General features: G+C 44.3%; 1 protein-coding gene and 1 pseudogene across 1 annotated transcript; both read right to left on the minus strand.

Moving 5' to 3' along the window:
• Nucleotides 1-703: 703 nt before the first annotated feature.
• On the minus strand, nucleotides 704-5,688 carry LOC120874084 (annotated as a pseudogene).
• A 10,435-nt stretch (nucleotides 5,689-16,123) lies between these two features.
• Nucleotides 16,124-25,267, minus strand: LOC120874517 (pregnancy-associated glycoprotein 6-like). The gene is given in 9 exon segments (XM_040255940.1): nucleotides 16,124-16,396; nucleotides 18,086-18,184; nucleotides 18,260-18,413; nucleotides 20,089-20,205; nucleotides 21,132-21,325; nucleotides 22,526-22,644; nucleotides 22,743-22,860; nucleotides 23,836-23,986; nucleotides 25,167-25,267. Coding segments are annotated over 9 exon segments (1,203 nt in total). The 3' UTR covers nucleotides 16,124-16,246.
• Nucleotides 25,268-25,899: the final 632 nt, after the last annotated feature.

Below are 25,899 nucleotides of genomic sequence, written 5' to 3' on the forward strand. Positions count from 1 at the left end.
GGAGGAAATTGACAATCATGAGTGCTGCTGGGTCAGGGCCCAAGAGGATGTAAAGCCAGTCATAAGACCCCATATCCCTGCCAAGATGGCTGATCTAGGGTTGTACATGTGATCTGAGGTGGGCCATTCAGAGAACACCCTTGAACTCTGATGTCTGCAATCTTCTTTCCTTACTAGGTGATGCCTTTGGGATTTAAAACCCTAGGTCAGGTAGCTTGAACTCCCTCACTAAGTGTAGAAGCCTTAGGGAAGAAAGTTGCCAGGCTAAGACCATCAAAGTAGACTGAAGGGAATGAGAAAAGGTGATAGAGAATTGATGACTTCTGATTTCTTGGGTCCATTCACTGAGATCTTTGTATTTGCTCTGATTCTTGTGTCGTGGATTCCCAGAATCATTTCAATGAGTCTCCGTTTTCCTTGAAGCCAGTTTGAGTATGGCTCCTCTCAATTTTGATTCAGACTTGGTTCTAGATCCTTCACTCCCAGACACAAACAGAGGCAACCATTTGTTTCAGCACCATTAAGAGTGAAATCCTTTATTCTTTACTGAGAATAGGTTGTGCAGACCACCGAATACAGTTCACCAGCATCCTGGGCAGCAGTGCCCAAAGTGTGAGGGAGTGTGTGTTAGAAGCAGCCTTACTGATTCCTGAACCACTCCAAGCATTTATATTGCCCGTGCCAGGCCAATCCTGTCATTTCCTCAATCAGAGACCGAAAAATACAGCCTCAGGAAGACGTCACCCAGGAACCAGGTCTCTGTAGAGGAACTCACTCGGTTCTCTTGAAAGGTGGTATAGCAGTGGCCTCTATCATCCTGGGGGAATCAGAGACATACACCAGTCAGCATGAGCCCTTACCAGTGACTTCCCCCAATACCCAGACCCAGCACAATTTTTTGTTTTATTTCCCTCTTTTGATAAGTATCAAGGGGTTTTCTCAGCAGCAGGGGATGTGAGAGTTCGTCCAAAACCAGAGTGCCAAGCTATGAGCTTGCCATGAGGAAGGATGTGGTGAGTGGAGGACTGGGAGTTGGGGAAACAGGAATGAAAAACAACAAAGTCCTACTGTAGAGCATAAGGGACTATATTCAATGTTCAATGATAAACCATATGAAAATAATAAGAAAAATATATATTTTTTCTGTGTATAACTGAGTCACACTGTTGTGCAGCAGAACTTAATGCAACACTTAGGAGTAGCCACACATCAATGTAATTTTTTTTAGAAAAGAACAAGTGTGTCCATAGTGTGTCCATTTTCTCTGCAGAGAATGCTGGTTCTCCTCCTGCATCCCCACAATCCAAACTTTATTTAAAAAAAAAAAAAACTTTTTTTGTATTGCAATATAGCTGATTAACAATATTCTGAGTTTCAGGTGGACGGGAAAGGGACTCAACCGTATATATCCATGTATCCTGGTCCCAAGGGCACCTCTCCCACCCAGGCTGTCATATAACTGAGTGGAGTTCCCGGAGCTACAAAGTAACTTGTTGTTGGTTATCCATCTTAAATAGAGCAGTGCCCACAACACGTTCTTGAAGACTTAACTCAGGAACTCTGAGAAGCCTCCTTCGGACTGCACTCACCCTCTTTGGCCACTCCAGGCTTGGTTGGGTGATGTACTCTGGTTCCCCATCCCCACTGGTCAGTCCGTAGCCCTCATCACCCCTCATAAGTCCCCAGTGCCCCAGTGCAGACCACCTTCAGTTGCCATTTTCATGGAATCCAGTGCAGTTTTGCCTAGAACCAGGCAACCCTCCATATGGCTCAATGAGTTTGTGGATTTAGAATTCCTGAAATCCCCTCTTTTCCTCAAAGCCTTCTTTGAGCCCATCAGCCTACTCTGAACTCTTGCATGGAGCTGACATGCAGCCTCCACCCTGTGCCGGGGCTGAGCAGTTACTGTGCACCCTTTATTTACTTTAGCATCCAACCTCCCCACAAAGGGATCGCGTACCTCATCTCACAAAGGAGGCACCTGGCCAGAGCAATGGGAACATGCAGCCAAGAACTAGGCTGACCATGTAATTTATCATCCAAACCAAGAAGTTTGAGAAAGGAATGGAGATAGTTAACGTATGCTGGGACATCACACTGGGACTGTCCCCAGCCATTCTCCTTGTAACATGGCCTATTTCAGGGACTGCTAGAGCTGAATTTCATCTTCATGTACCTACGGGTTCAGATTGAGTTGAAACTCTTTGAGGACTGACAACCTTAGTGTTCCCCTCTCCTTGTGACTCCCACCATGCCATATGGTGTGGCACATCCACATTTATTTCAGGAAGATCAGTGTCCCACACAGCCCTTACTTCTCAAGTGATTCGTTTTGTGGGAGGCACTGGCCCAGCCACAGGGCTCAGCAGCATCTGCAATGGTAAGACATGGCCTCCAGAGGGCTCCCTGCTTCCAGCAGGAGCCCAAGTGTTCCTGCAAGGTCCAGTTTGAGAACAAGTGCTCAGTATTGTCCCCTCACCTTGAGGATGTAGGCTCGACCTGGCACTGTGTAGTTGATGCCATTGATGGTGAAGATAATAGAGGGCAGGGTATTGACCTCAGAACACAAAACGTAGTGCTGTTATAGAGAGAGAGAGAGAGGTTGGCCCTGGAGATTCTTGTTGTGTGTGGAGAGTGGGAGTAACCCTGGGGCATGACCCTTCACCTCGGAACCCCGTGGCATGGCACCAATGTACATATGAATATTATTGACCAGTCTTCTTGGGCCTACGATATCTGATGTCCCGATGTCCACAAGGGCCTTGCAGCCGTCAAAACAAGCAATAACCTTTCTTTCAATGGAGATGCTGAGAGACAATGGAAGAAAGCAGGCATCAAAGTCACTCTGAGTCTCCTCAGAGTAGTCCTCTTCCTGACTGTCTCATAAACAGCCCTTCATCTGTTGCCCTCTTTTCCTTTACTCTCGACACAACACCTTTCTTCACATCCTCGGATGCAGTACTTGAATACACCAGGATCTTTTGTACCTTGACACAAGCTCGTCTTCCTTCCTAGAAGACTCCACTCCCCTTTGACTAGCAAATTTCTTCTCATCTTCCAGATTCCACCTTAATTGTGTTGTTTTTGGGAAGTCTTTCCCACGGTGTTTATCAGTCTCCTATCTTGGTCACTCTCTGTAGACCCTTCCTCAAGTCTACTCCTGCTGCTGCTGCTAACTGATTTCACTCATGTCCAACTCTGTAGAACTTCATAGAGGGCAGCCCACTAGGCTCTGCCATCCCTGGGATTGTCCAGGCAAAGTACTGGAGTGGGTTGCCATTACCTTCTCCTCCTCATGTCTAGCATGTACCAAAGTCACAATTAACTATGTGGGTGAGTCACTTCATGTACATCTGCCTTCTTAGATGTGAGGGAGAGTTTTATTCTCCTTGCCTCCCTAAAGTGCCTGGCACACAGTGGATGCCCAAAGCTTATCTGTTAAATGAGTGAATGAAGACTGAGAAAACAATAAGAAACTTCCAGAGAGCTGTATCTGATGGGGAACAAATAATGTGTTGCACAGAGTTAAGATGGAGATTCACAGAGGCAGCAGATTCTCAGAGTAGGGGAGAGAGGGGCTTCTCTGGAAGAGGGTTTCTCCCAGCACTGCTCCTACAACCAGCACAGACCCTGAGACCCTGGCCAGGAAGTACATGACTAGCCCACAGAAACTCCAAAGGATAGATCAACTTTTGTCTGAGGGTATCACACAGAACCGTATCCAATATGCCTCTTGTCTTTAAGTCATTCCTGGATCCCATCTTCCTGATTCTCTGTTATAGACCCTGCCCCACTGTGTGCCCAAGAAAGTGGGGTGTCCTTTTTATTAGTTGCTTTTACATCTTAAGACTGCAGCCAACCTCTCTCCACTGCTGGGTAGCTGCTCCCTAATAAGACCCGTTCTCCCCATTTTCTCAGGACTGTCCCTGTTTTTAAAATGACATTTATCTGTACTGACAACTTCCTATGTCCTATCTAGCCCTGAACAGTTAGTCATCTTATCATAACTCTGTTCAGGCTGGTGAAATTCTCCCTGATCCTCTGGTTACCACACTGTAGAGTCCTCTAACCATGCTCCCCACCTCAAAGGGCAGTGGGTGCAGCCCTCTCCCAGCTGCACAGACTTCTCTGGACACTTTTATGACCCTTGTCAGAGCCTTGCTCAGAAGGCCTAGGGATTATGAACCAATGGGTTGTTTGTGTATCTGTGTGCTTGTGTGTTTGTTTGTATGTGTGCTTGTATGTGTCTCTGTGTGTGCTTGTGTGTCTCTGACTACCTATGCATAATTTTGTGTCTGTGTAGGTTTATATGTGTCTGCTTGTGTGTTTCCATGTGTCTGTGTATCTGTCTGTGTCTTTGAAGGTGGCGTCTGAGAATGCATTTGTGTGTGTCTGCCTGTGTCCATGTACAGTAGTGGGAGCATCACTTGGGCTGACCCTCAGAGGGAGAGGCTAACTGGTCCATGTGTACACTCCAGTAGCCAGCTTGGATCAATGGTACCCAGTTGAGCACTTCCTGGTAGTAGGATTTATCCACCCCACCAAACATCACCACACTGCCTTTCACCCTGCATGTGTAGAGAGAAGAGAGGAGGGGATCCTTGGGAGACAGTAACAACAGCACTCTCTCAGAGCTGTGCTTGTCCACCCATCAAAGCCCTAATAAGGTCTCCATATACAGATGCAGAAATCAAGGCTAGGAGAGATTGAGATCCAGACCGAGGTTGGCTACTGGCTAATGAGTGACACAGAGGAGGTTAGAAGCTGACACTTTCATTTGACATGTATTTACTCTTTTCCTAACTCTCAGGCTGGCATGGGCATGCTTGAAGACAAAATAAGCCCTTTTTCTAATCTAAAAACAGTAAGCACTGTGTTAGATTCTGTAGGCTTTACACAGAATACAAGTACAGTAACTTTTTACTGCTGTGGTTCTTGCATCTGTGGAAACTGAATTCCTCTGCCTGGTTGTTCTCAATTGCTTTGCAGTTGGTTCTACCTTCTGACCAGAGATGGTTCACTCTTCATCTGTAACTAGTTGACTGCTTTAGTTCAGAAGGAAGTGCTGCTGCTGCTGCTGCTGCTGCTAAGTCGATTCAGTCGTGTCTGATTCTGTGCAACCCCATAGATGGCAGCCCACCAGGCTCCCGAATCCCTGGGATTTTCCAGGCAAGATCTCTGGAGTGGTTTGCCATTTCCTTCCCCAATGCGTGAAAGTGAAAGTGAAGTCATTCAGTCATGTCTGACTCTTAGCAACCCCATGGACTACAGCCTACCAGGCCTCTCCACCCTTGGGTTTTTCCAGGCAAGAGTACTGTAGTGGGTCATCATTGCCTTCTGCTCAGAAGGAACAATCTCCCTCAAACTAATGACACATCTTTGACACAGAAATGGATGTTTACCTGCCACCTGGTAATTTCTGGGCCCAGTCCCCAAGGCAACAGTTGAGGATGATAGTGCCTTCTCCTCTGTGTGAGGCCCCTTTTGCCCAGTGTTTCTGCCTCCTGCAGGAGCCCCAGCCCCAACATATCACGTGGCATCTCCAGATGAGCCCCAGTGCTAAGCTAGAGCACCAGGGGGCTCTGTGGAGCACCATCCTCCCAAAACACTCACATCCACGATGTTCCTCAGGGGGTGCATAGTTATATTTGAGCCACAAGAAGAAATCTGGGGAGGGTCTGTAAGCATGTTCCTTCAGGAAATTGTTCAGGATGTTTTTTTCACTGAAGGTATTTCTCATGGTCTTCTCTTTCCTTAGAGGTATTATTTCACCAAACATTTGACAAAGAAAACAAAGAAGATGCTACAATTAGGTGTCAGTGTTAAGGTATAACTGTCATTGCAATGGCACTGTGTATTTTCTAATCATTTTTATGAGTCACCTTATTATAAGAATTGTATGCATATTCCATGGCAAAGAAATAGGTTTGAATAAAGTTTCTGTTGTATAATATTGGGTAAGCCATATGACCATGTGGGGTCTCAGTCTCCCCTTCCCTAAAGTGGTGGAATGTAACAATTCAAACCCTCCAAATAGAATATCTTGGGGATAAGTGAAGTGATGAATATAAGGTACCTGATAAATAGGAAGTCTCAACAATAACAGCAATTAACATTGCTGTTTCAACCCCACTGTATCCTTCTCATAGTAGCTCAGGGAATGGGATAGAAGGGGGGTTCATATCCTCTTTTACAAGGGAGGAATTTGAAATGCAAGAGGCTTATGAATTGGCTGTGATCACACTGCTTGTCAGATATAAAACAGTGTATAAGTAGCTCTCCCAACCTTTCTCCAATTTAAAGAGAAGAGAGAGTTGAAAGAAGAATCCAGGAGACAGGGAACAAGTTTAGAAAATGTAGAAAATTAAAAGAAAAGTTAAAAGAAAACACTACAGAGAGAAATACACTCACAGAGAATTCCAAAGGGATGGAGACATAAATAATAGTGATACAGAGATGCAGACATAGACATATACACACTTAAGTAGAGAGGGGACAAAGAGGACATACTAAATAAAAGGTAGAGAAGGGCTATTACACAAGACCACACCTACATCAGCCTTGACTGTGCGCTGAACAATTGCAAGGAATTCCAATTTCAATAGGTCATGACATGACTGGACCCCAAGAGTTGTGCAACTATGCAAATCTACACCAAGAACCTAGGGTCCCATGGTTCCTGTAGCAAGGTACTTATCAACAAGTAAGGGTTGAATTTTAAGATTGTCAGGGAAATATTCCATTGTGTTCTAAACTTGATGAATAGAATAATAATCAGATAAAAAGAAAAATCACAGAAATTAAGATGATGTGGCTTACAGTCTCCCTACTTAAATGACTCTGCACTCTGAGAAGGCCACCAGCCCGAGGAGCACAAGCCACTTCATGCTTCTTTCCTGGCTCCAAGGCCTCAGGGAAGTTCAGGTTCTTAGCATGTAGTGGTGACCAGGAGCCCCTAGTTATATATGCCCTGACATGCCTAGTTTAGCCCTTTAGGCCAATAATAGGTCTGGATAAAACACAAAGCTCTCAATCAAATCTTTACCTTCATCAGTGTCCTTGGCGAGTGGACTTTGAAGCTTCACAGAATACAGAGAATTGAGCTGTAATCTCTTCCTTGAAGCTTGGCTGGAAAATCAAACTGATCTGGATGGACATCTAAGAAGATGGAGAACCTTGCCAACTTGGAGAAAAAAACTGTTAAGAACATCATAAAAATGGATACTAAGGGGCATGCTGGACATTCGTGGTTATATGTCATCTTCCTAGATACTTCGTGAGATATGTATTGCTGTCTTCATTGGAGAGGAGATTGCTAGGAGGATAAGTTGTCAAAAGGCAAAGTGAAGACTTCAGGGACAGCCCAGGGACATAAAACTAGCTTTAGGTATTGGATCTAATGGCAGACATCCGGGGCACCTATGTTGCAAGGCTGCATCAAAGATTTAGGGTAGAGCAGTACTTCTATTGTATGGTTTCAGTATTGGAAGAAATGTCATATGCATCCACAAGATATTTTATAACATCCACCAAACGTTCAAGGAAGAACTCTGTGCTAGGTTCTGGGTTAAAGGCTTCAAAGTCAAAGTTGATCAGGACAAAAATAGTCTTTATCTTAAGAAAGCTAGCAGTCTAGTTCTCTCAAAGTCATGACCCCCAGAGGCAGGGGATATGATACTAGGACTAGATGGCCATGTTGAACCCTGGGCCACACAGGCTTTACCAATAGAAGCAGCCTTTCCTCCACTTCACCCTTGCTGGGAAGCAGGCCAGTTGGCCATGTTTTTGAGAAAATCGGAAGTTTGGATATTTATGTACAATCTACTGATTTTAATGTTAGCAACTAATTTTTTTTTCCCTGAAAAAACAGTGCAAATGAAATCTCCACAGTGATGTGCTGGAAATAGCCTTCAGTCTCTGCAGGTTTTTATTTCTTGCCTAGAGTTGGGAGTGCAGTGGGGAAAGAGAGGAATTTAATTCATGTCGGTTGATTTAAAAAGAGATTGAATGCATACTGAACATGTGTGTTTCCTTTCTATTTATAAAGAAAGATCATCAAAGACATACAAACCAAAATTTAACTGCTGAAGATAAATGGATATATTTCTGATACAATTATCCCATAGTGTCTATGCCATGAAATTTTTGTCTGCCAAACCAAACATACAAAAAAATAATTTTGAAATGTCTTCCCAATCAAAGAAGAAAAAAAGAACTGTGGCAGCAAAAGAAAAGGCAATCGTGTTTAATGACTCATCCAGGACTCCCAGGGCCTATTCCTCATGAGATCTATCCATGCCTGTCCCTTGAATACATCAGGAGCCTCTTCTGTTTCCAGATGTGTTTATATGGGGCACTGTGACTTAATCCTCATTTTTGCATGTTGTTTAAATTCAGTTCTGGTGGTTAAATCTCAACAAGGGTAATATGACATCACTGACGAATGGCACACACATATGCCTTTTGAACTATGGTGTTGGAGAAGACTTTAGAGAGTCCCTTGGACTGCAAGGAAATCAAACTAGTCCATCCTAAAAAAAGAAAAAAAGAAAAAAAATCAGTCCTGAATATTCACTGGAAGGACTGATGCTGAAGTTGAAGCTCCGATTATTTGCCCACCTGATGGGAAGAACTGACTCACTGGAAAAGACCCTGATATTAGGAAAGATTCAAGGCAGGAAGAGAAGGGGAAGACGAGATGAGATGGTTGGATGGTATCACCAATTCGATGGACATAAGCTTGAGGAAGCTCTGGGAGTTGGTGATGGATAGGGAAAACTGGCATCGTGCAGTCCATGGCATTGCAAACAGACGGACATTACTGAAAGGACTGAAGTGAACTGAACAAATTGAGAACAAAGAGAATGCTGCTGCTGCTAAGTCGCTTCAGTCTTGTCCAACTCTGTGCAACCCCATAGACGGCAGCCCACCAGGCTCCCCCATCCCTAGGATTTTCCAGGCAAGAACTCTGGAGTGGGTTGCCATTTCCTTCTCCAATGTGTGAAAATGAAAAGTGAAAGTCGTGTCTGACTCTGTACGACCCCATGGACTGCAGCCTACCAGGCTCTTCCACCCATGGGATTTTCCAGGCAAGAGTACTGGAGTGGGGTGCTATTGCCTTCTCCAGAAAAAAGAGACTGATAAATCTAATTGCATCAAGTTGGTGACTAGCTGCCCATAACAACACATTACTTAAGTGGCTTTAAAATTCAGAATTATGACTACATTCAGAGTGGAATATCTTCTAGGGAAAAACAAAAATACTGCCCATACATTAAAAAAAAAGAAAGAAAAAAGAAAAGAAACAGAAAAACAGGAAAGAAATCTGAAACTATATTCAACAACTTATTGTTCCTCATAACTTCTGTTATTGTGACAGAATCATATGCATGTTAACAGGTAAAAGCAAGACAATAATTAAAACTAACGTTCTGAAGTAAGCCTTTCAGTGGCTAGAAAAAGAGGTTCACACATAACATTAAAAAAGTTTAATTCAAACCCTGCTGTCTTAAATCTTGAACTGAAAGCATAAGTTTGTACCAACTAATTATATTCCTTTATATTTTATTTGTTAAGGAAAATGTGTACTTCCGACTCTAACAAATGTAAAGCCTACAAGCAATGACAGTTTGATAACAGTGACTATTCTAACTATTCTAACATGTAGCTTTTAAATACATTTCCCATCAGGTGATGTATGGACTCTTAAAGAGATGGCTGATTTCAGGACTGGGTAAAGAAATGGACAAAATAATCTTGGGAATCATGAAGGACCAGAAGGCTAAGGCACTTCAAAGCCCAATGAGGACTGGACAGAAATTTTAGGAATCCAAATGAAAAGTCCAAACATCTACCAGTTTGTTGGGCAGAATGATGTTTCTGCTACTCAACACACTGTTGATGTTTCTCAAGCTTTCCTGCCAAGAAGCAAACATCCTGTGATTTCAAGGCTGCAGTCACCATCCACAGTGGTTTTAGAGGCTGAGATGAAGAAATCTGTCACTGCTTCCACCTTTTCTCCTTCTATTTGCCATGAAGGATGGGGCTGGATACCATGATCTTAGTTTTTTAAGATTTAATTTTAAGCTGGCTGAATGTGTCCAAATGTTAGTAGGCAACATCTAATTTTTCACTGTGATAGATTATTAGGGCACCAACTCACCATTCTGAGCATTGAGAAAGGAAAATAACCATCAATATTTATGCTATTTTTGTTTCTATTATGCATATTCTATGTAACTACAAACAGTTCCAGGAAAACAAGCTAGACTGTCCCTTCTGGGGATGATGAGAGAGTGATGGGGAGCAGCTATAATATAGATGAAGCCTCACTCACTGGCCTGCAGCTCACCTCCTGCTGTGCAGGTCTGGTTCCTAATAGACCAAGGACTGGTACTGGTCCTGACCCACTGTGCTGGTTTTGTGGACTCCTGCTCTAAACCCAATAGTGGGACATTCTGTAAGACAAACCACCCTGCTTCCACCCAGTTTCTGAATAAATAAATGACATTAAAATTGGGAGAGGAATATTTATTTAGTCTTAAAGTAGAATAACCAAGCGCAACATATGACAACATTCTTTCAATAAACTGTGAAAACTGCTTTTTAAAAAACAGGGAAATTTGTACATGGACAGGATACTATATGTTAATTTTATTGGGAACAAAACAGCATTTTTTTCACATCCTATCATTTTACCCCAAATACTCATTATGTATATTTTTTGAAATGTTCATCTCGTCCCTAAAACCCTTCAGGAAAAAATGAACAAGGGGTAAAAGAAAGAATGAAACGAGGGTCTATCTCTATTTAAAAACAGATCTGCACAGCTGCTATGGATTGAATTGTGTCCGTGCTTGATTCCCAATGTGATGGTATTAGGAAGTAGGGCCTTTGGGAGGTATGCAAGTTGACATGGGATTTTGATCATGGTCCCTCATGATGGGATTATCCTCTCCCTCTTTTTCTCTCTTATTCTCCCTCTTCCTCCTTCCCTTCCCCCACCACAAATGAGAACATAGCAAGAAGAGAAAGACCTGATGCAAATCAAGAATGTCTTCACCGGGAACTCAAATGTTCCCGGTGAACTCAAACCATGACCTTGGTGTTGCATAATTTCTGGTCTATGAAAACCTGTGGGACTAAGAGGTTGGTTTTGTAGTTATAGATGCTAAATGATGAAACATAGGGTTCATGACCCTCTTCTTTCTTAAATTTGTTATGTTTGAAATCGTTTTGTAGTAATAAGTTTATAGAATGAAGTTTCTGTTTTAGTGATACCCTGAGGGGCCCAAGATATGAGATTCAGGCAGGTCCCTGATGAGTGAGTGGTTGGAGGACCACACGCTCCTTATCCCAACTCTTCTTTTGTCATCTGAAAACCATCCCCCCATACCTGACAACCTTACCTCCAAATATATCTGCATCTCCACTCCCCTGCTAAGCTACTGACTCATCTAGTTGGAGATGTTGATGATTCAGGACAGTCTGGAAGGAGAGGAATGCAGACATTTTTAGAAAGAATGCGCTGAGCCTACTCCTCCTTGGTTTTCTCTTCTTTAATGGCATCTTCACGTGAGGGATAGGGTCTGGTTAGAGAGGAAGCCACAAGTGAGACTGCATGTATATTTGCAAGAGAAGGGAGGAGGAATTCACAACCCAAAAACCAGGAGGTGGGCAGTTTGCACAGGACCCAGGAGGGAAGGAAGAAGCACTGGGAAAAGAATAGTGCCTACCTGAGTCCCAGACCTACCTGAGTCTTCTTGTTAAACTTGGAGGTCGCTTCCTTCGTGGTTTAATTTCTGCTCCAGATGTGGAGGAGATAGAGCTGTACTCACTGCTAATAAGTCACGGGGAGAGGGACAGCCTCCCCTGGGAGCCCTTTGATTCCACTCTAACTGTGGGTATCGTTTCAAGCCAGAGTGCAAATGGCAGGTAATCCAAAAGATGACCTACTTTAAATAGTATTTAAAATACTACAAAATTTGTCTAAGAGTCCTGGCATATCTTGTTCCCAGTGTTTTTTAGGAGAGATGATTCCTTAGTCTAATTTGGCTTCTGCTGAGAATTCTACAAGCTTCAGCATTGGTAACTTCTTACTTCTAACTACCGGATTTCATCCCACAGAACCCAAATGATGATAGGCTCCAGGTGGCAAGGCCTTTAAGGTCCTAGGTGTCACAGCAGCTGTGTGCCAAGTGGCCTACCACTCCCAGTCCTGAGCTGAGGACTCATGAACATCACCAGACAGTTACAGCCCCCTGATACCAGAGGCAGCCTCAGAATCCTCAGCAACACCCACCTCTGAGCCACGTGCCCACTGTTTAGCACTGAGCTTCAGTCTGGAACAAGTGTTCTGGAGCAAGTCCAGTCTCTTATCCAAGAGATGGGAAACTGAACCCTGTAGTGTATGACTCACCTTAAGGCTGCAGGTAAGTTAGTGAAGACTTGGGACCCAGGAACTCTGGTTCCCAGGCTAGATGACTTCAAGGAAGGGAAAGATGAGGGAAAGCTCAATTGCATCCACTGCTGGGTAGCTGAGATGTCTGCAAGCACCAGAGTGGAAGTTCCTTTCCCTTTGCCCCTCAAGTCTGGTTCCAGTTTTATCAGCAGACCTGCTTCCATGTAGCAGCAGGAAAGCAATATTCAGGGCTGTTTCTTCTGGATTCCAGACACAGTTGGGGAGCCCCAGCTGTAGTGACCCCAGTAGGCAGTCCTGCAGGTGGTGACTGACTCACTCCCAACTCAGAATCTCTAGAGCTCCCGCTCCTCATTCACACAACACAGACTCTGGATGACTGGATAGAATGCACCTGCATTCAAGTGAGAAGCATTATTTTCTCAGCCTTCTGGTAACTTAGATATGTGTCTTATGTTTCCTCAGGGAACCCCTGGTGAGCAAGGCATGGGTCTGAGACTAGCCTGCATGAAACATATCTGTTCCCTCTTTGATGCTCAAAATAGACCTTGGAGCTTCAAAGGCCTTCAGAGGGTTACAGTCACACTTACGTTTTTTCAGGACTTTACTTTATGAATCTGGTTGTAGAAAAAGGACAGAAACACAAGACAAGACTGGACATCTCTGGGTCCCAACTAATTGTGAGTTGAGTTCCAGGCTTCAGAGACAGGTGCTGATGTTACTCACAAGCCACATTTGAAGAAGGAATAGAGGAAAGAGTTTTGGGGCAAAGAGCAGTGTGTTCAAAGAGCCATGGGAATCACCCAGGGCAAGATGAAACAAGAGTCATTACTTGTTTCTTTGCTGTGCCATTTCCTTGGAGTCCCTACTCCTGAGAACAAGTACATGGAGATAGTCAGAGGCATTGGTGGTACCCCTTGCTCCTGATGCTCTTGGAGATAACCAGTTTGTGGGCACTTCCCTGAGTCCAGAGCATATTCAGCCTCAGGATAGCCTCAGGTTCTCCCTTCTTGTGTAGGCTGACATGGCTCATTGCTGCTAACTCACAACTAAAGCATGGAATGAGGTCATGGTGTTTGACCTGTAGGCCACGTTCCAAGCATGGAAGGAAGGTTGGCAGTGGAAGTGTAGCCATTTATTAAGCTTGGTTACCTTGATCCTTAGCAGGGGCTACTTCCCACATCTACAATATTCCTCTCCCAGCTTTTTGCTTGGCTAGGTCCTTCTCAACATTTACCGTCAACTCAAATAAGTCTCTCTCAGGCTTGCTTTCCCTGGCCACTGCACTCTCACATGCACAGACTCTGATTCAAAAATTGCCTATAGACACTTCCCTCCATCAAAAAAATAATTATAGTTACAAAAGGGGAAAGGTGGGAGAGGGATAAATTGAGAGTTTGAGATTAATATCTGTATACTAATTTGTTTAATAAATAATCAACAAATACATATTGTACAGCAAAGGAATTCTGCTTAATAGTCTGTAATAACCTGTATGGGAAAAAAATTAAGAAAAATGGATACATGTGTATGTATAAGGGAATTAATTTTCCATATAACTAATATTAATACAATACTGTAAATTAAGTATACTCCTATATAAATTAAAAGCTGAATTTTGAAAAATGCCTATGTCTAGAGATTCATGGAGTTCTTCAGACTCGCAGGATTCCAGATATGATGCTGGAGATGGCAGAGTGGGTGCAGAAATTGAGACATTATCTGAGGTTGCATTTTCCTGAGCTTTAGTGTCTTTTTGCTTCTAGTATCACTTTGATTTGTCTTTGGAGGATCTAATACAAAGGCTCTGAGACACCAGTTCAGTGTTAGTTGAAGAATGAGGGGGAGGTGCTAGTGGGAGAGTGAAATCCCAGCTCCCTAGTTTTGGGTGGGGCACGTTTGAGGCATGATTTATGTCCCAAGTTCCCTATGAAAACAGGATGTAGCCTTCCTCTCCACGACTTGAATGATATCAGACCCAGATTGGTTTATCTTTTTGCATGTCCAGCTTCCCCTGAGACCTCACTCTTTTCTCTATGAGAATATTTTTTAATATAAATTTATTTACTTCAATTGGAGGCTAGTTACTTTACAATATGATAGTGGTTTTTCCATACATTGACATAAATCTGCCACAGGTGTACATGTGTTCCTCATTCTTAACCCCCCTCCCACCCACCTCCCCATCACATCCCTCTGGGTCACCCCAGTGCACCATCCCCAAGCACCCTGTCTCATTCATCAAACCTGGACTGGTGATCCATTTCCCACATGATAATATACATGTTTCAATGCCATTCTCCAAAATCCTCCCACCCTTGCCCTCTTCCATAGAGTCCAAAACACTGTTCTATACATCTGTGTCTTTTTTGCTTTCTTGTGTATAGGGTTATGGTTACCATCTTTCTAAATTCCATATATATGTGTTAGTATACTGTATTGGTGTTTTTCTTTCTGGCTTACTTCACTCTGTATAATAGGCTGCAGTTTCACCCACCTCATTAGAACTGATTCAAATGTATTCTTTTTAATGGCTGAGTAATACTCCATTGTGTATATGTACCACAGCTTTCTCATCCATTTGTCTGCTGATGGACATATAGGTTGCTTCCATGTCCTGGCTATTTTAAAAAGGCTTGTGATGAACATTGGGATACATGTGTCTCTTTCAATTCTGGTTTCGTTGGTGTGTATGCCCAGCAGTGGGATTGCTGGGTCATAAGGCAGTTCTATTTCCAGTTTTTTAAGGAATCTCCACACTGTTCTCCAGAGAGGCTGTACTAGTTTGCATTCCCACCAACAGTGTAAGAGGGTTCCTTTTTCTCCACACCCTCTCCAGCATTTAATGTTTGTAGACTTTTGGATAGCAGCCATTCTGACTGGCGTGAAATGGTACCTCATTGTGTTTTTTATTTGGATTTCCCTGATAATGAGTGATGTTGAGGAACTTTTCATATATTTGTTAGCCATCTGTATGTCTTCTTTGGAGAAATGTCTGTTTAGTTCTTTGGCCCATTTTTTGATTGGGTCGTTTATTTTTCTGGAATTGAGCTGCAGTAGTTGCTTGTATATTTTTGAGATTAATTCTTTGTCCATTCCTTCATTTGCAATTATTTTCTCCCATTCTGAAGGCTGTCTTTTCACCTTGCTTATAGTTCCCTTCATTGTGCAAAATGTGTGCTGCTGTGTCAGGGCCAATGACCATGTAAGCCCATCCATCAAAGGACCCTATGGCCCTGCCAGGATGGCTGATCTCATGCAGTACATGTGAACTGAGGTGCATCATTCAGAGAATACCCTTGAACTCTAATGGCTCCCAGCTTCTTTCTTTACTAGGAAATGCCTTCAGGATATAAAACCCTAGGGCAGGTAGCTTGGACTCCCTCACTAGGTGTAGAAGCCTTAAGGAAGAAAGTTGTCAGCTAAGACCGTCAAAGAAGAGGGAAGGGAAAGGCTGAGGGAGAAAAAGAGAGAACTGATGACTTCTGATTTCTAGGGTCCAGTCACAGAGATCTTTGTATTTGCTCTGATTCTTGTATCCTCGATTCCTATAATCATTTCAATGAGTCCCCCTTTTCCTTGAAGCAGGTGGAGGAGGGCTCCTCTCAATTTTGATTCAGATTTTGTTCTAGGTACTGCACTCCCAGACAAAAAAAAAACAGAGGCAACCATTTGTTTCAGCACTATTAAGAGTGATACCCTTTATTCTTTACTGAGAATAGAGTGTGCAGACTATCAAACACAACACCAGCATCCTGGGAAGCAGTGCCCAAGTGTGAGTGAGTGTGTTAGGAGCGGCATTATTGATTCCTGAACCACTCCAAGCATTTATACTGACTGTGCCAGGCCAATCCTGTCATGTCCTTGATCAAAGACTGTGAAATACAGCCTGAGGAAGACATCACCCAGGATCCAGGTCTCTGTAGATGGACGAAAATAGCTCTCTTTAAAGGTGGTATAGCAGCGACCTCTAGAATCCTGGGGGAATCAGAAACACACACCAGTCAGCATGAGCCCTTACCGGTGACTCCCTCCAATATCCAGACCCAGCACAATTCGTTGTTTTATTTCCCTGTTTTGGTAAGTATCAGGGGGTTTTCTCAGCAGCAGGGGATATGAGAGTTCATCAATCAAAGAGGGCCAAGACATGAGGTTGCCATGAGGAAGGGTGTGGGGTAGGGGAGGCCTGGGAGTTGGGGAAATAGAGGAATGAAAAACAACAAAGCCCTACTGTAGAGCACAAGAAACTATATTCAACATTCAGTGATAAATCATATAAAAAGAATTTTAAAATATATATTTTTATGTGTATAACTGCATCACATTGCTGTGCAGCAGAACTTAATGCCACAATGAAGATTAGCCACATTTCAATATAAGTTTTTTTTCAAAAAGAACAAGTGTGTCTATAGCTCTCCTCACTCCCTATTTCTTTCCTTCTGACTCTTGCTCCTTGTTTTCTCTGCAGAGAATGCTGGTTCTCCTCCTGCATCCCCATAATCTGTACTTTATTAAAAACCTTTATATTGTATTTGCGTATAGCTGATTAACAATATTCTGAGTTTCAGGTGGACAGTAAAGGGACTCAACCGTATGTATCTGGGTATCCTGGTCCCAAAGACACCCCTCACATCCAGCCTGTCATATAACTGAGTAGAGTTCCCTGGGCTACACAGCAACATATTGTTGGTTATCCATCTTAAATAGAGCAGTGCCCACAACACTTTCTTGAAGCTTTAACTCAGAAACCCTGTGAAGCCTCCTTCAGCCCACACTCACCCTCTCTGGCTACTCCAGGCTTGGTTGGATAACATGTTCTTGTTCCCCATCCCCACTGGTCTCTCCGTAGCCCTCATCACCCCTAGTAAATCCCCAGTGCCCCAGTGCAGACCACCTTGAGATGCCATTTGCTGGAATCCAGTGTAGTTTTGCCTAGAATCAAGCAACCCTCCATATGGCTCAATGGGTTTGTGGTTTTAGAATTCCTGAAATTCCCTCTCTTCCTCAAAGCCTTCTTTGAGCCCGTCAGCCTGCTCTGAACTCCCTATGGTGCTGACATGAAGCCTCCACCCTGTGCCGCGGCTGAGCAGTCACAGTGCACCCTTTATTCACATTAGCATCCAACCTCCCCACAGAGTTGCTGGGTACTCGAACTCACAAAGGAGGCACCTGGCCAGAGCAAGGGGAAGATACAGCCGAGAACAAGGCAGACCATGTAATTTATCATCCAAACCATGAAAACCTTGAGAAGGGAAGGGAGCCTGTTAATGTATGCTGGGACATCACACTGGGACTGTCCTCAGCCATTCTCCTTGTAACATGGCCTATTTCAGGGACTGCTAGTGCTGAATTTCATGTCCATGCACCTAAAGGTTCATATTGAATTGAAGCTCTTTGAGGACTGAGGACCTTAGTGTTCCCCTCTCCTTAACTCCCACCATGCCATATGGTGAGGCCTCTCCACATTTATTTCAGGAATATCAGTGTCCCACACAGCCCTTAACTCTCAAGTGATCGGTTTTGTGGGAGTCACTGGCCCAGCCACAGGGCTCAGCAGCATCTGCAATGGTTTGATATGGCCTCCAGAGGGCGCCCTCCTCCCAGCAGCAACCCAAGGATTCCTGAAAGCTCCAGCTTCAGAACCAATCCTCAGTATTGTCCCCTCACCTTGATGATGTAGGCTCGACCTGGCACTGGGTAGTTGATGCCATTGATGGTGAAGATAACAGAGGGCAGGCTATTGACCGCAGAACATGAAACGGAGTACTGTTAGAGAGAGAGGGTAAGAGGTTGGCCCTGGTGATCCTTTTTGTGTGTGGAGACTGGGAGTGACCCTGGGGCATGACCCTTCAGCTTGGAACCCCGTGGCCTGGCACCGATGAGCTTCTGCATGTTATCAACAAGTGATTTTGGGCCTTCGATGAATGCTGCCCCGGTGTCAACAATGACATTGCAGCCTCCAGAACAAGCAATAATCTTTCTTCTCATGGAGATGCTGAGAGACAAAGGAAGAAAGTGGGCATCAAGGTCACTCTGAGCCTCCCCAGAGTTGTCCCCTTCCCGACTGTCTCCTAAACAGCCCTTGGTCTCTTTCCCTCTTTTCCTTTGCTCTCGACACAGCACCTTTCTTGACATCCTTGAATGCAGTACTTGAATATCCCAGGATCTTTTGTACCTTGACCCAATCTGGTCTTCCTTCCTAGAAGACTCCAATGCACTTTGACTAGCAAATTTCTTCTCATCTTCCAGATTTCAGCTTAATTGTATTGTTTTTGGGAAGTCTTTCCCCTGGTGTTTATGAGTCTCCTGTCTTAGTCACTCTCTGTAGACCCTTCTTCATGTCTGCTGCTGCTACTGCTGCTAACTCACTTCAGTCATATCCGACTCTGTGCGACCTCATAGAGGGCAGCCCACCAGACTCTGCCATCCCAGGGATTGTCCAGGCAAGAGTACTGGAGCGAGTTGCCATTGCCTTCTCCTCCTCATGTCTAGGATGTACGAAAGTCACAATTCACTATGTGGGCAAGTCACTTCATGTACATCTGCCTTCTTAGATGTGAGGGGGAGTTTTATGCTCCTTGCCTCCCTAAAGTGCCTCACACACAGTGGATGCCCAATATTGTCTGTTCAATGAGTGAATGAAAACTTAGAAAACAATAAGAAACCTCCAGAGAGCTGTATCTGGTGGGGCCAAATAACAAGTCGCACACAGAATGAAGATGGAAATTCGCAGGGGCAGCAGATTCTCATAGTAGGGGGAGAGAGGGGCTTCTCTGGGAGAGGGTGTCTCTCACCACTCCTCCTACAACCAGCTCAGACCCTGAGACCCTGGCCAGGACATACATGACTAGCCCATAGAAACTCCAAAGGACAGGTCAACATTTGCCTGAGGGTATCACACAGAATCCTATCAATTATGCCTCTTGTCTTCAGGTCACTCCTGGATCCCACCTTCCTGATCCTCTGTAATAGCCCCTGTCGCATGTGTGCCCAAGAACTTGGCATGTCTTTTCTATTAGTTGCTTTCACATCTTAAGACTGCAGGCAACTTCTCTCCACTGCTGGGTAGCTGCTCCCTGAGAAGATCAATTTCCCCCATTTTATCAGGACTGCCCCTGTTTTTAAACAGACATTTATCTGTACTGAGAATTTCCTATATCCTAGGTAGCCCTGGACAGTCAGTCATCTTATCATAACTCTGTTCAGGCTGGAGAAATTCTCCCTGATCCTCTGTTCACCACACTGTAGAATCCTCTAACCATGCTCCCCACCTCAAAGGGCAGTGGGTGCAGTCTTCTCCCAGCTACACAGACCTCTCTGGTGCCTTTTAGGACCCTGATCAGAGCTATGCTCAGAAGGCCTGGGGATTATGAACCGATGGGTTCTTTGTGTATCTCTGTGCTTGTGTGTTTGTTTGTATCTGTATTTGGATGTTTCTTTGTGTGTGCTTATGTGTCTCTCACTAGCTATGCATGTTTTTATGTGTCGCTGTGTATGTTTTTATGTGTCTGCTTGTGTGTTTCCACGTTTCTGTGTGTCTGTCTGTGTCGTTGCGGGTGGTTTATATGTCTGTGGGACTGTGTGTCTGAGAATGCATTTGTGTGTGTCTGCCTGTGTCCATGTACAGTAGTGGGAGCATCACTTGGACTGACCCTCAGGGAGAAGCTTACCGGTCCATGTGTACAATCCATGTGCCCGCTTGGATCAATGGTACCCAGTTGAGCTCTCCCTTGTAGTAGCGGTGGTCCACCCCACCAAACATCACCACACTGCCCTCCTGCCCGTCTCTGTAGAGAGAAGGGAGGGGGCAATCCTTGGAGGACAGTAACAACAGCACTGTCTGAGAGCTGTGCTTGTCCACTCATCAAGGCCCTAATAAGGTCCCCATGTACAGAGGCAGAAATCAAGTCTAGAAGAGATTGAGATCCAGACTGAGGTCTGTTACTGGCTAATGAGTGGCACAGAGAAGGTTAGAAGCTGAACCCACTTGGATGGGTTCCACCCACTATGTCTTCTGAAGACGCCCTGGACCTCCAGCGACCTGAGTGCTCAGACACCCTCAGAGGACAGGGTGCTGAAGTGTTTGGGCTTTCCCCTTGTCCACTTTGTCATTTTTCAGGAAAATCAAGGCCTGGGAGTTCTAAGGGTATGGGTTCAGGTCACCCAGATTTGGCTTCACTGGCCTGTGACCTCTACTGTCAAAAGGGCCCCAAACTCAGAAGGGACCCAACCTCTGCTTTCCCTGTCTTGAAATGCATACTATTTATTAAACAAGGGGTCCCACACTTTTGTGTCCCACACTTTCATTTCTCACTGGCTCCTACAAATTGGGTAGCTGGTCCTGGGCTCCCAGTGAAATGCTAATGAGGAAGGAAAGATATCCACCATCCTTCTCCTTCCTTCCTTATCAAATTCGTAAGCAAATCCTAATGCCTTTTCCTTCAACTTGTTTCCTGTGGCCTTCCATTAGCCTTCCTCCTCACTCACCCCTCTAGACCAAGTTACCGGTCTTGAGCCCAGGAGTAGGCTTGTGTTCCAATAAACTTTTATTTCTAAAAGCCAGGGGTGAAGCCAGGTAAGGTCCTGGGTCCATAGTTATCCTGGGTTAGATTATCTCTCAGGATACTTGTTTATCAAGTGTTCTATAACTTTTGTGTAACTGAAAGCATCTTACAGCTAATTTGGTGAAAGGGATTGTCCATCTCAGACTTACTTGCTCAAGTATAAGGCAAAAACAGGCTCAGAAATGGCACCTTCATTCTTCAGCTTGTCAAAGATGGGGATTACTCCAGAAGAGGATATGTTGGGGTAGTTCAAGCCCAAGACACCATCAAAAGGTATATGCTTAAACCCGTATTCTGCCGTACTGAGACCGAACGGCTGGTCAGTGCTCACAAGGTCCCCAATCTGTGGGAAAGCAGAGTGTTCCCACTTACAGATACGTGAAGTGGGGCTAGGACTGGGCTGGGATGCATTGCCATTAGATCCTCAGAGAAGAATTGAGGCTGGGCTCTGTCTTCGGTGGCCGACAGACAGTGAGATCAAGCTGGGAGGGGAATTTGGGTTTGATTTGAGAGAGGCTGTGAATTTCATAACATCTGCCCCTCTGAAAAACACCACCTAAGTGAGTCATTTTGGCCTCGTGGCTTCTGTACAGGTGGGGCAACCAAGAGTCAGGCCAGGTCCCATTGCTGTCACCTTATAGACAAAGCAATCAAGAACAAGATGGCCTTCTCTTTGGCATCACTGTGACCTAATGACAGGAACGGACTGCATTCTCTGTAATGTACTGTGGATTCTGCATCTGTCCAGGAAGACAGAAGTCTAAAACACAATCTTGCTTGCAGTGCTCTATGAAATTACTGCCTGTGGAAATCACTTTTGGGGATATGTGTATATTCCTGTGAGTGTATATGAGAGAAAAGAGAGAGCAGAACTACTCAAGTATTTTGGGGGAGGCGGGCCATAGTTTTCTTAGACTCTCAAGTGTCCTCTAGAGTGAGAAATCATTCATTAGTCCCCTTGACATCTCAGGCCACCAGCTTCCCACTCTGGATACCTGAAGCCCTTGACTGCTCCCAGGGTCCTCAGATCAGTTTTATCCTGTCCACAAACACCCCACAGCATATTCAGTCCTGAAAAGCCATCCTAACTCCACCTTTAACCATGTGTGTGCCCTCAGCAAGGACCTTGCTGTCTACACCTCAGTTTCCTCATATGTCTCATGAGCTAGTCAGAGTAAGTGCTGTGTGGGGTTGTTGCAGGATTAAACCAGTTATCACCTGAAAGTGCCTGGAATAGTCTGTGAATATAAAAGTGGGTGCTTTTATCCTTTTTTTTTTTTCACTTCCAGCAAAATGAACCTTGAAGTGCTGATGGGCAGAGGAGCTGCAAGTCCACACCTCAAACCACTCTCTGGGTTAGCTAATCTGTTTGTTCGTGTGCCACCAGAGGCACTGCCTCCCCAGAGACATGATCCTGTGGGTAAGATGGCCAATATCTATGGGAGTTGGGCTTGGAAGGGTCCTGCCAGATGGTCCTGCATCTGTTTTGCAAGCAGTGGTCACTCCCTAGCCAGTCCTGACCCAGCATTTGTTACACTGTTACCCGAACTGTGTCATGAGCAATAACTCCTTTCATTCTTCCACATCCGTAAGTGATGCTGAAGGTCTTATTGGTAGGCCGGAGGGTGGAAGACTGAAGATGTCTGAACCTAGTGTGTGTAGCTGTAGACACAAGAGATGAGTGTCATCAGGTACCAAGAATGGAAACAGGATGGCAGGGCAAGTGAAGGAGGGTCTGGGTACAAGGTATCTGTACTCACAACAGACTTCAGTGGTGCAAAAGTCAGAGGGCACCCACAAGTCAGATGAGCCTGTGTCAAAGACAACCTGGAATTCCTGAGGGGGTGTTCCAATGGTGATGTTACCCAGGTAGAACAACTACAGGGAGAAGGAGGGAGTGGGTTAGTGCACAACTGGCTACCCTCTATTCCCAAACTGCTGCCTCCCTCTGGGTGTCACATATCTCTTGAGATTACTTTCTAACCACCGTGCAGCTAGCAGACTTTGGTCACAGAGGTATCTGCATTTGATATATTTTTCCTGTGCTACCTTGTATGCAGGATATTGACTCTATGCCTAGGCGTTGATGTGGTTCCTCTAGAATGGGAATCCCATAGGCATAAACACCGGGCCTCCAGGACCACTGGATGCCCAGGGAAGTCCTGGTGCCTTCATTTGAGAAGCTCTGTAGTCTCTTCAAACCCAGCCTTAGCACCCACTTCTCCAGGAGGTCCTTCTTGATCAACCCCAGGCACTCCCTGCAAACTCAGACCACATCCAGTCAACACCACACAGGTGACCCTTTCATTTGACATGTACTTACTCTTTACCTATCTCTCAGGCTGGCATGGACATTCTTGAAGACAAAATAAGCTCTTTGTCTAATCTAAAAACAGTAACCACAGTGATTCTTACGGCCATACATGGAATACAGGTTCAGTAACTTTTTAGTGCTATTATTCTTGCATCTGTGAAAACTGAATTTCCTTGCCTCAGGATTCACAATTGTTCTGCAGTTGGTTCTACCTTTTGATCAGTGATGGCTCACTCTTCATCTGTAACTGAGGAGCTCACTTAGTTTGGAAGGAAAAATCGCCCTCAAACAAATGGCACATCTTTGACACATATATGGATATTTTCCTGACACCTGGTAATTTCTGGGCCCAGTCACAAAGACCAACAGTTGAGGATGAGACTGTCTTCTCCTCTGGTTGGGGGTCCCTGTTTTCCAGTGTCTCTGCCTCCTGCAGGAACCCCATCCCCATCATTCCACCGGGCACCTCCAGATAAGCCCCAGTGCTAAACTAGAGCACCAGGGGGCGCTTTGGAGCACCATCCTCCCAAAATACTCACATCCTTGGTGTTTCTCAGTGGGTGAATAGTTAGATTTGAGCCACGAAAAGAAATCTAGGACAGTCTGTAAGCATGCTCCTTCGGGAAATTGTTCAGCATGTTTTTTTCACTGAGGGTTTTTCTCATGGCCTTCACTCTCCTTAGAGGTATTCTTTCACCGAGCATTTGACAAAGAAAACAAAGAAGATGCTACAATTAGATGTCAGTGTTAAGATATAACTGTCATTGTAATGTCCCTGTGTATTTTCTAATCATTTTTATGAGGCACATTATTATCAGAATTTTATGCATATACTATGGCAAAGACATAGATTCCAATACTGGTTCTGTTCTGCAATCTTGGGTAAGCCATATGACCATGTGGTGTCTCAGTCTCCCCTTCGGTAAAATGGTAGAATGTAACAATACAAACCCTCCAAATAGGGTATCTTGGGGATAAGAGAAGTGATGTATATAAAGTGAAAGTGAAGTCACTCAGTCGTGTCTGACTCCTTGCGACCACATGGACTGTAGCCTACCAGGCTCCTCCATCCATGGGATTTTCCAGGCAAGAATACTGGAGTGGGTTGCCATTTCCTTCTCCAGGGGATCTTCCAGTTTCAACAATGACAGCCATTATCATTAGTGTTGCCATCTCACTCATTCCTTCTCATAGAACCTCAAGGATGTAGGTTGAAGTGGGGCTCATCCTCTTTTACAAGGGAGCAATTTGAAATGCAAGAGATTTCTGAGTTGGCTGTCGTCACACTGCTTGTCAGATATAAAACAGTGTATCTTTCTCCAAGTTGACAGAGAAGAAAGAATTGAAAGAAGAATCCAAGATATAGGAAACAAGTAAGGGAAATTCAAATGCTGGAGAAGGAAGGATGAGTCAAATGAAAAATTAAAAAAAAAAAAAACACAAAGAGAATTACATTCCCTGTGACTTCCAAAGAGATAGAGAGATAAATGACAGTGATACAGAGATGTAGACATAGGTGTATACACACTGAAGTAGACAGGGAAAAAAGAGGACATGTTGAATAAAATGTAGAAAGTGCTCTTCCACAGGACCACATCGACATCTGCATAGACAGTGCACTGAACTATTACAAGGAGTTGCATTTTCAATAGGTCATGACATGACTGGACCCCAAGATTTGTGCAACCCAACCAAGACCTTGGGATCCACAGTTCCTATAGCGAGTTACTTATCAATAAATAAGATTGGAGCTTTAAGACTCTTAGGGAAATATTCCATTCCCTCCTGAACCTGATGGGTGGAAGAATAATCAGATGAAAAGAAAAATCCAAGAAAGGAATATGACCTAACTTACAGTCCCTATACTTACTTGACTATGCACTCTGAAAAGGCCACCAGCCCGAGGAGCACAAGCCACTTCATGCTTCTTTCCTGTATCCAAGTACTCAGGGAAGTTTGGGTTCTTAGCATGTAGTGGTGACCAGCAGCCCCTAGTTATATATGCTCTGACCTCCCTAGTTTTCCCCTTTAGGCCACTAAAAGATCTGAAGAAAACACAAAGCTCTTGATTAAATCTTTACCTTTATCAGTGTCCTTGGTCAGTGGCTGTTGAAACTTCTCAAAATATAGAGAATTGAACTGTAATCTCTTCCTTGAAGCTTGGTTGGAAAATCAAACTAATCTGCATGGACATCTAAGAAGACAGAGAACCTTGCCTACTTGGAGAAAAAACTGCTAACACCATGAAAATGGATACTAGGGCCCATGCTCGACATTCGTGGTTTCAGGCCATCTTCCTAGCCACTTCATGAGATATGCATTGCTGTCTTCATTGGAGAGGAGATTGCTAGGAGGATAAGTTGTCAAATGTCACAGTGAAGACTTCAGGGACAGCCTAGGGATATACAACTGGTTTTAAGTAGTGAGTCTATTGGCAGACATCAGGGTCACCTATGATGCAAGCCTGCATCAAAGATTTAGGACAGAGCAATACTTCAATTGCATGGTTTCAGTACTGGAAGAAATGTCATATGCATCCACAAGAGATTTTATATCATCCAACAACTGTACAAGAAGAACTGTGTGCTAGATTCTGGGTTAAA

The sequence above is a fragment of the Oryx dammah genome, unplaced genomic scaffold (genome assembly GCF_014754425.2).
Source record: "Oryx dammah isolate SB20612 unplaced genomic scaffold, SCBI_Odam_1.1 HiC_scaffold_15, whole genome shotgun sequence".
Lineage (NCBI taxonomy): Eukaryota > Metazoa > Chordata > Mammalia > Artiodactyla > Bovidae > Oryx > Oryx dammah.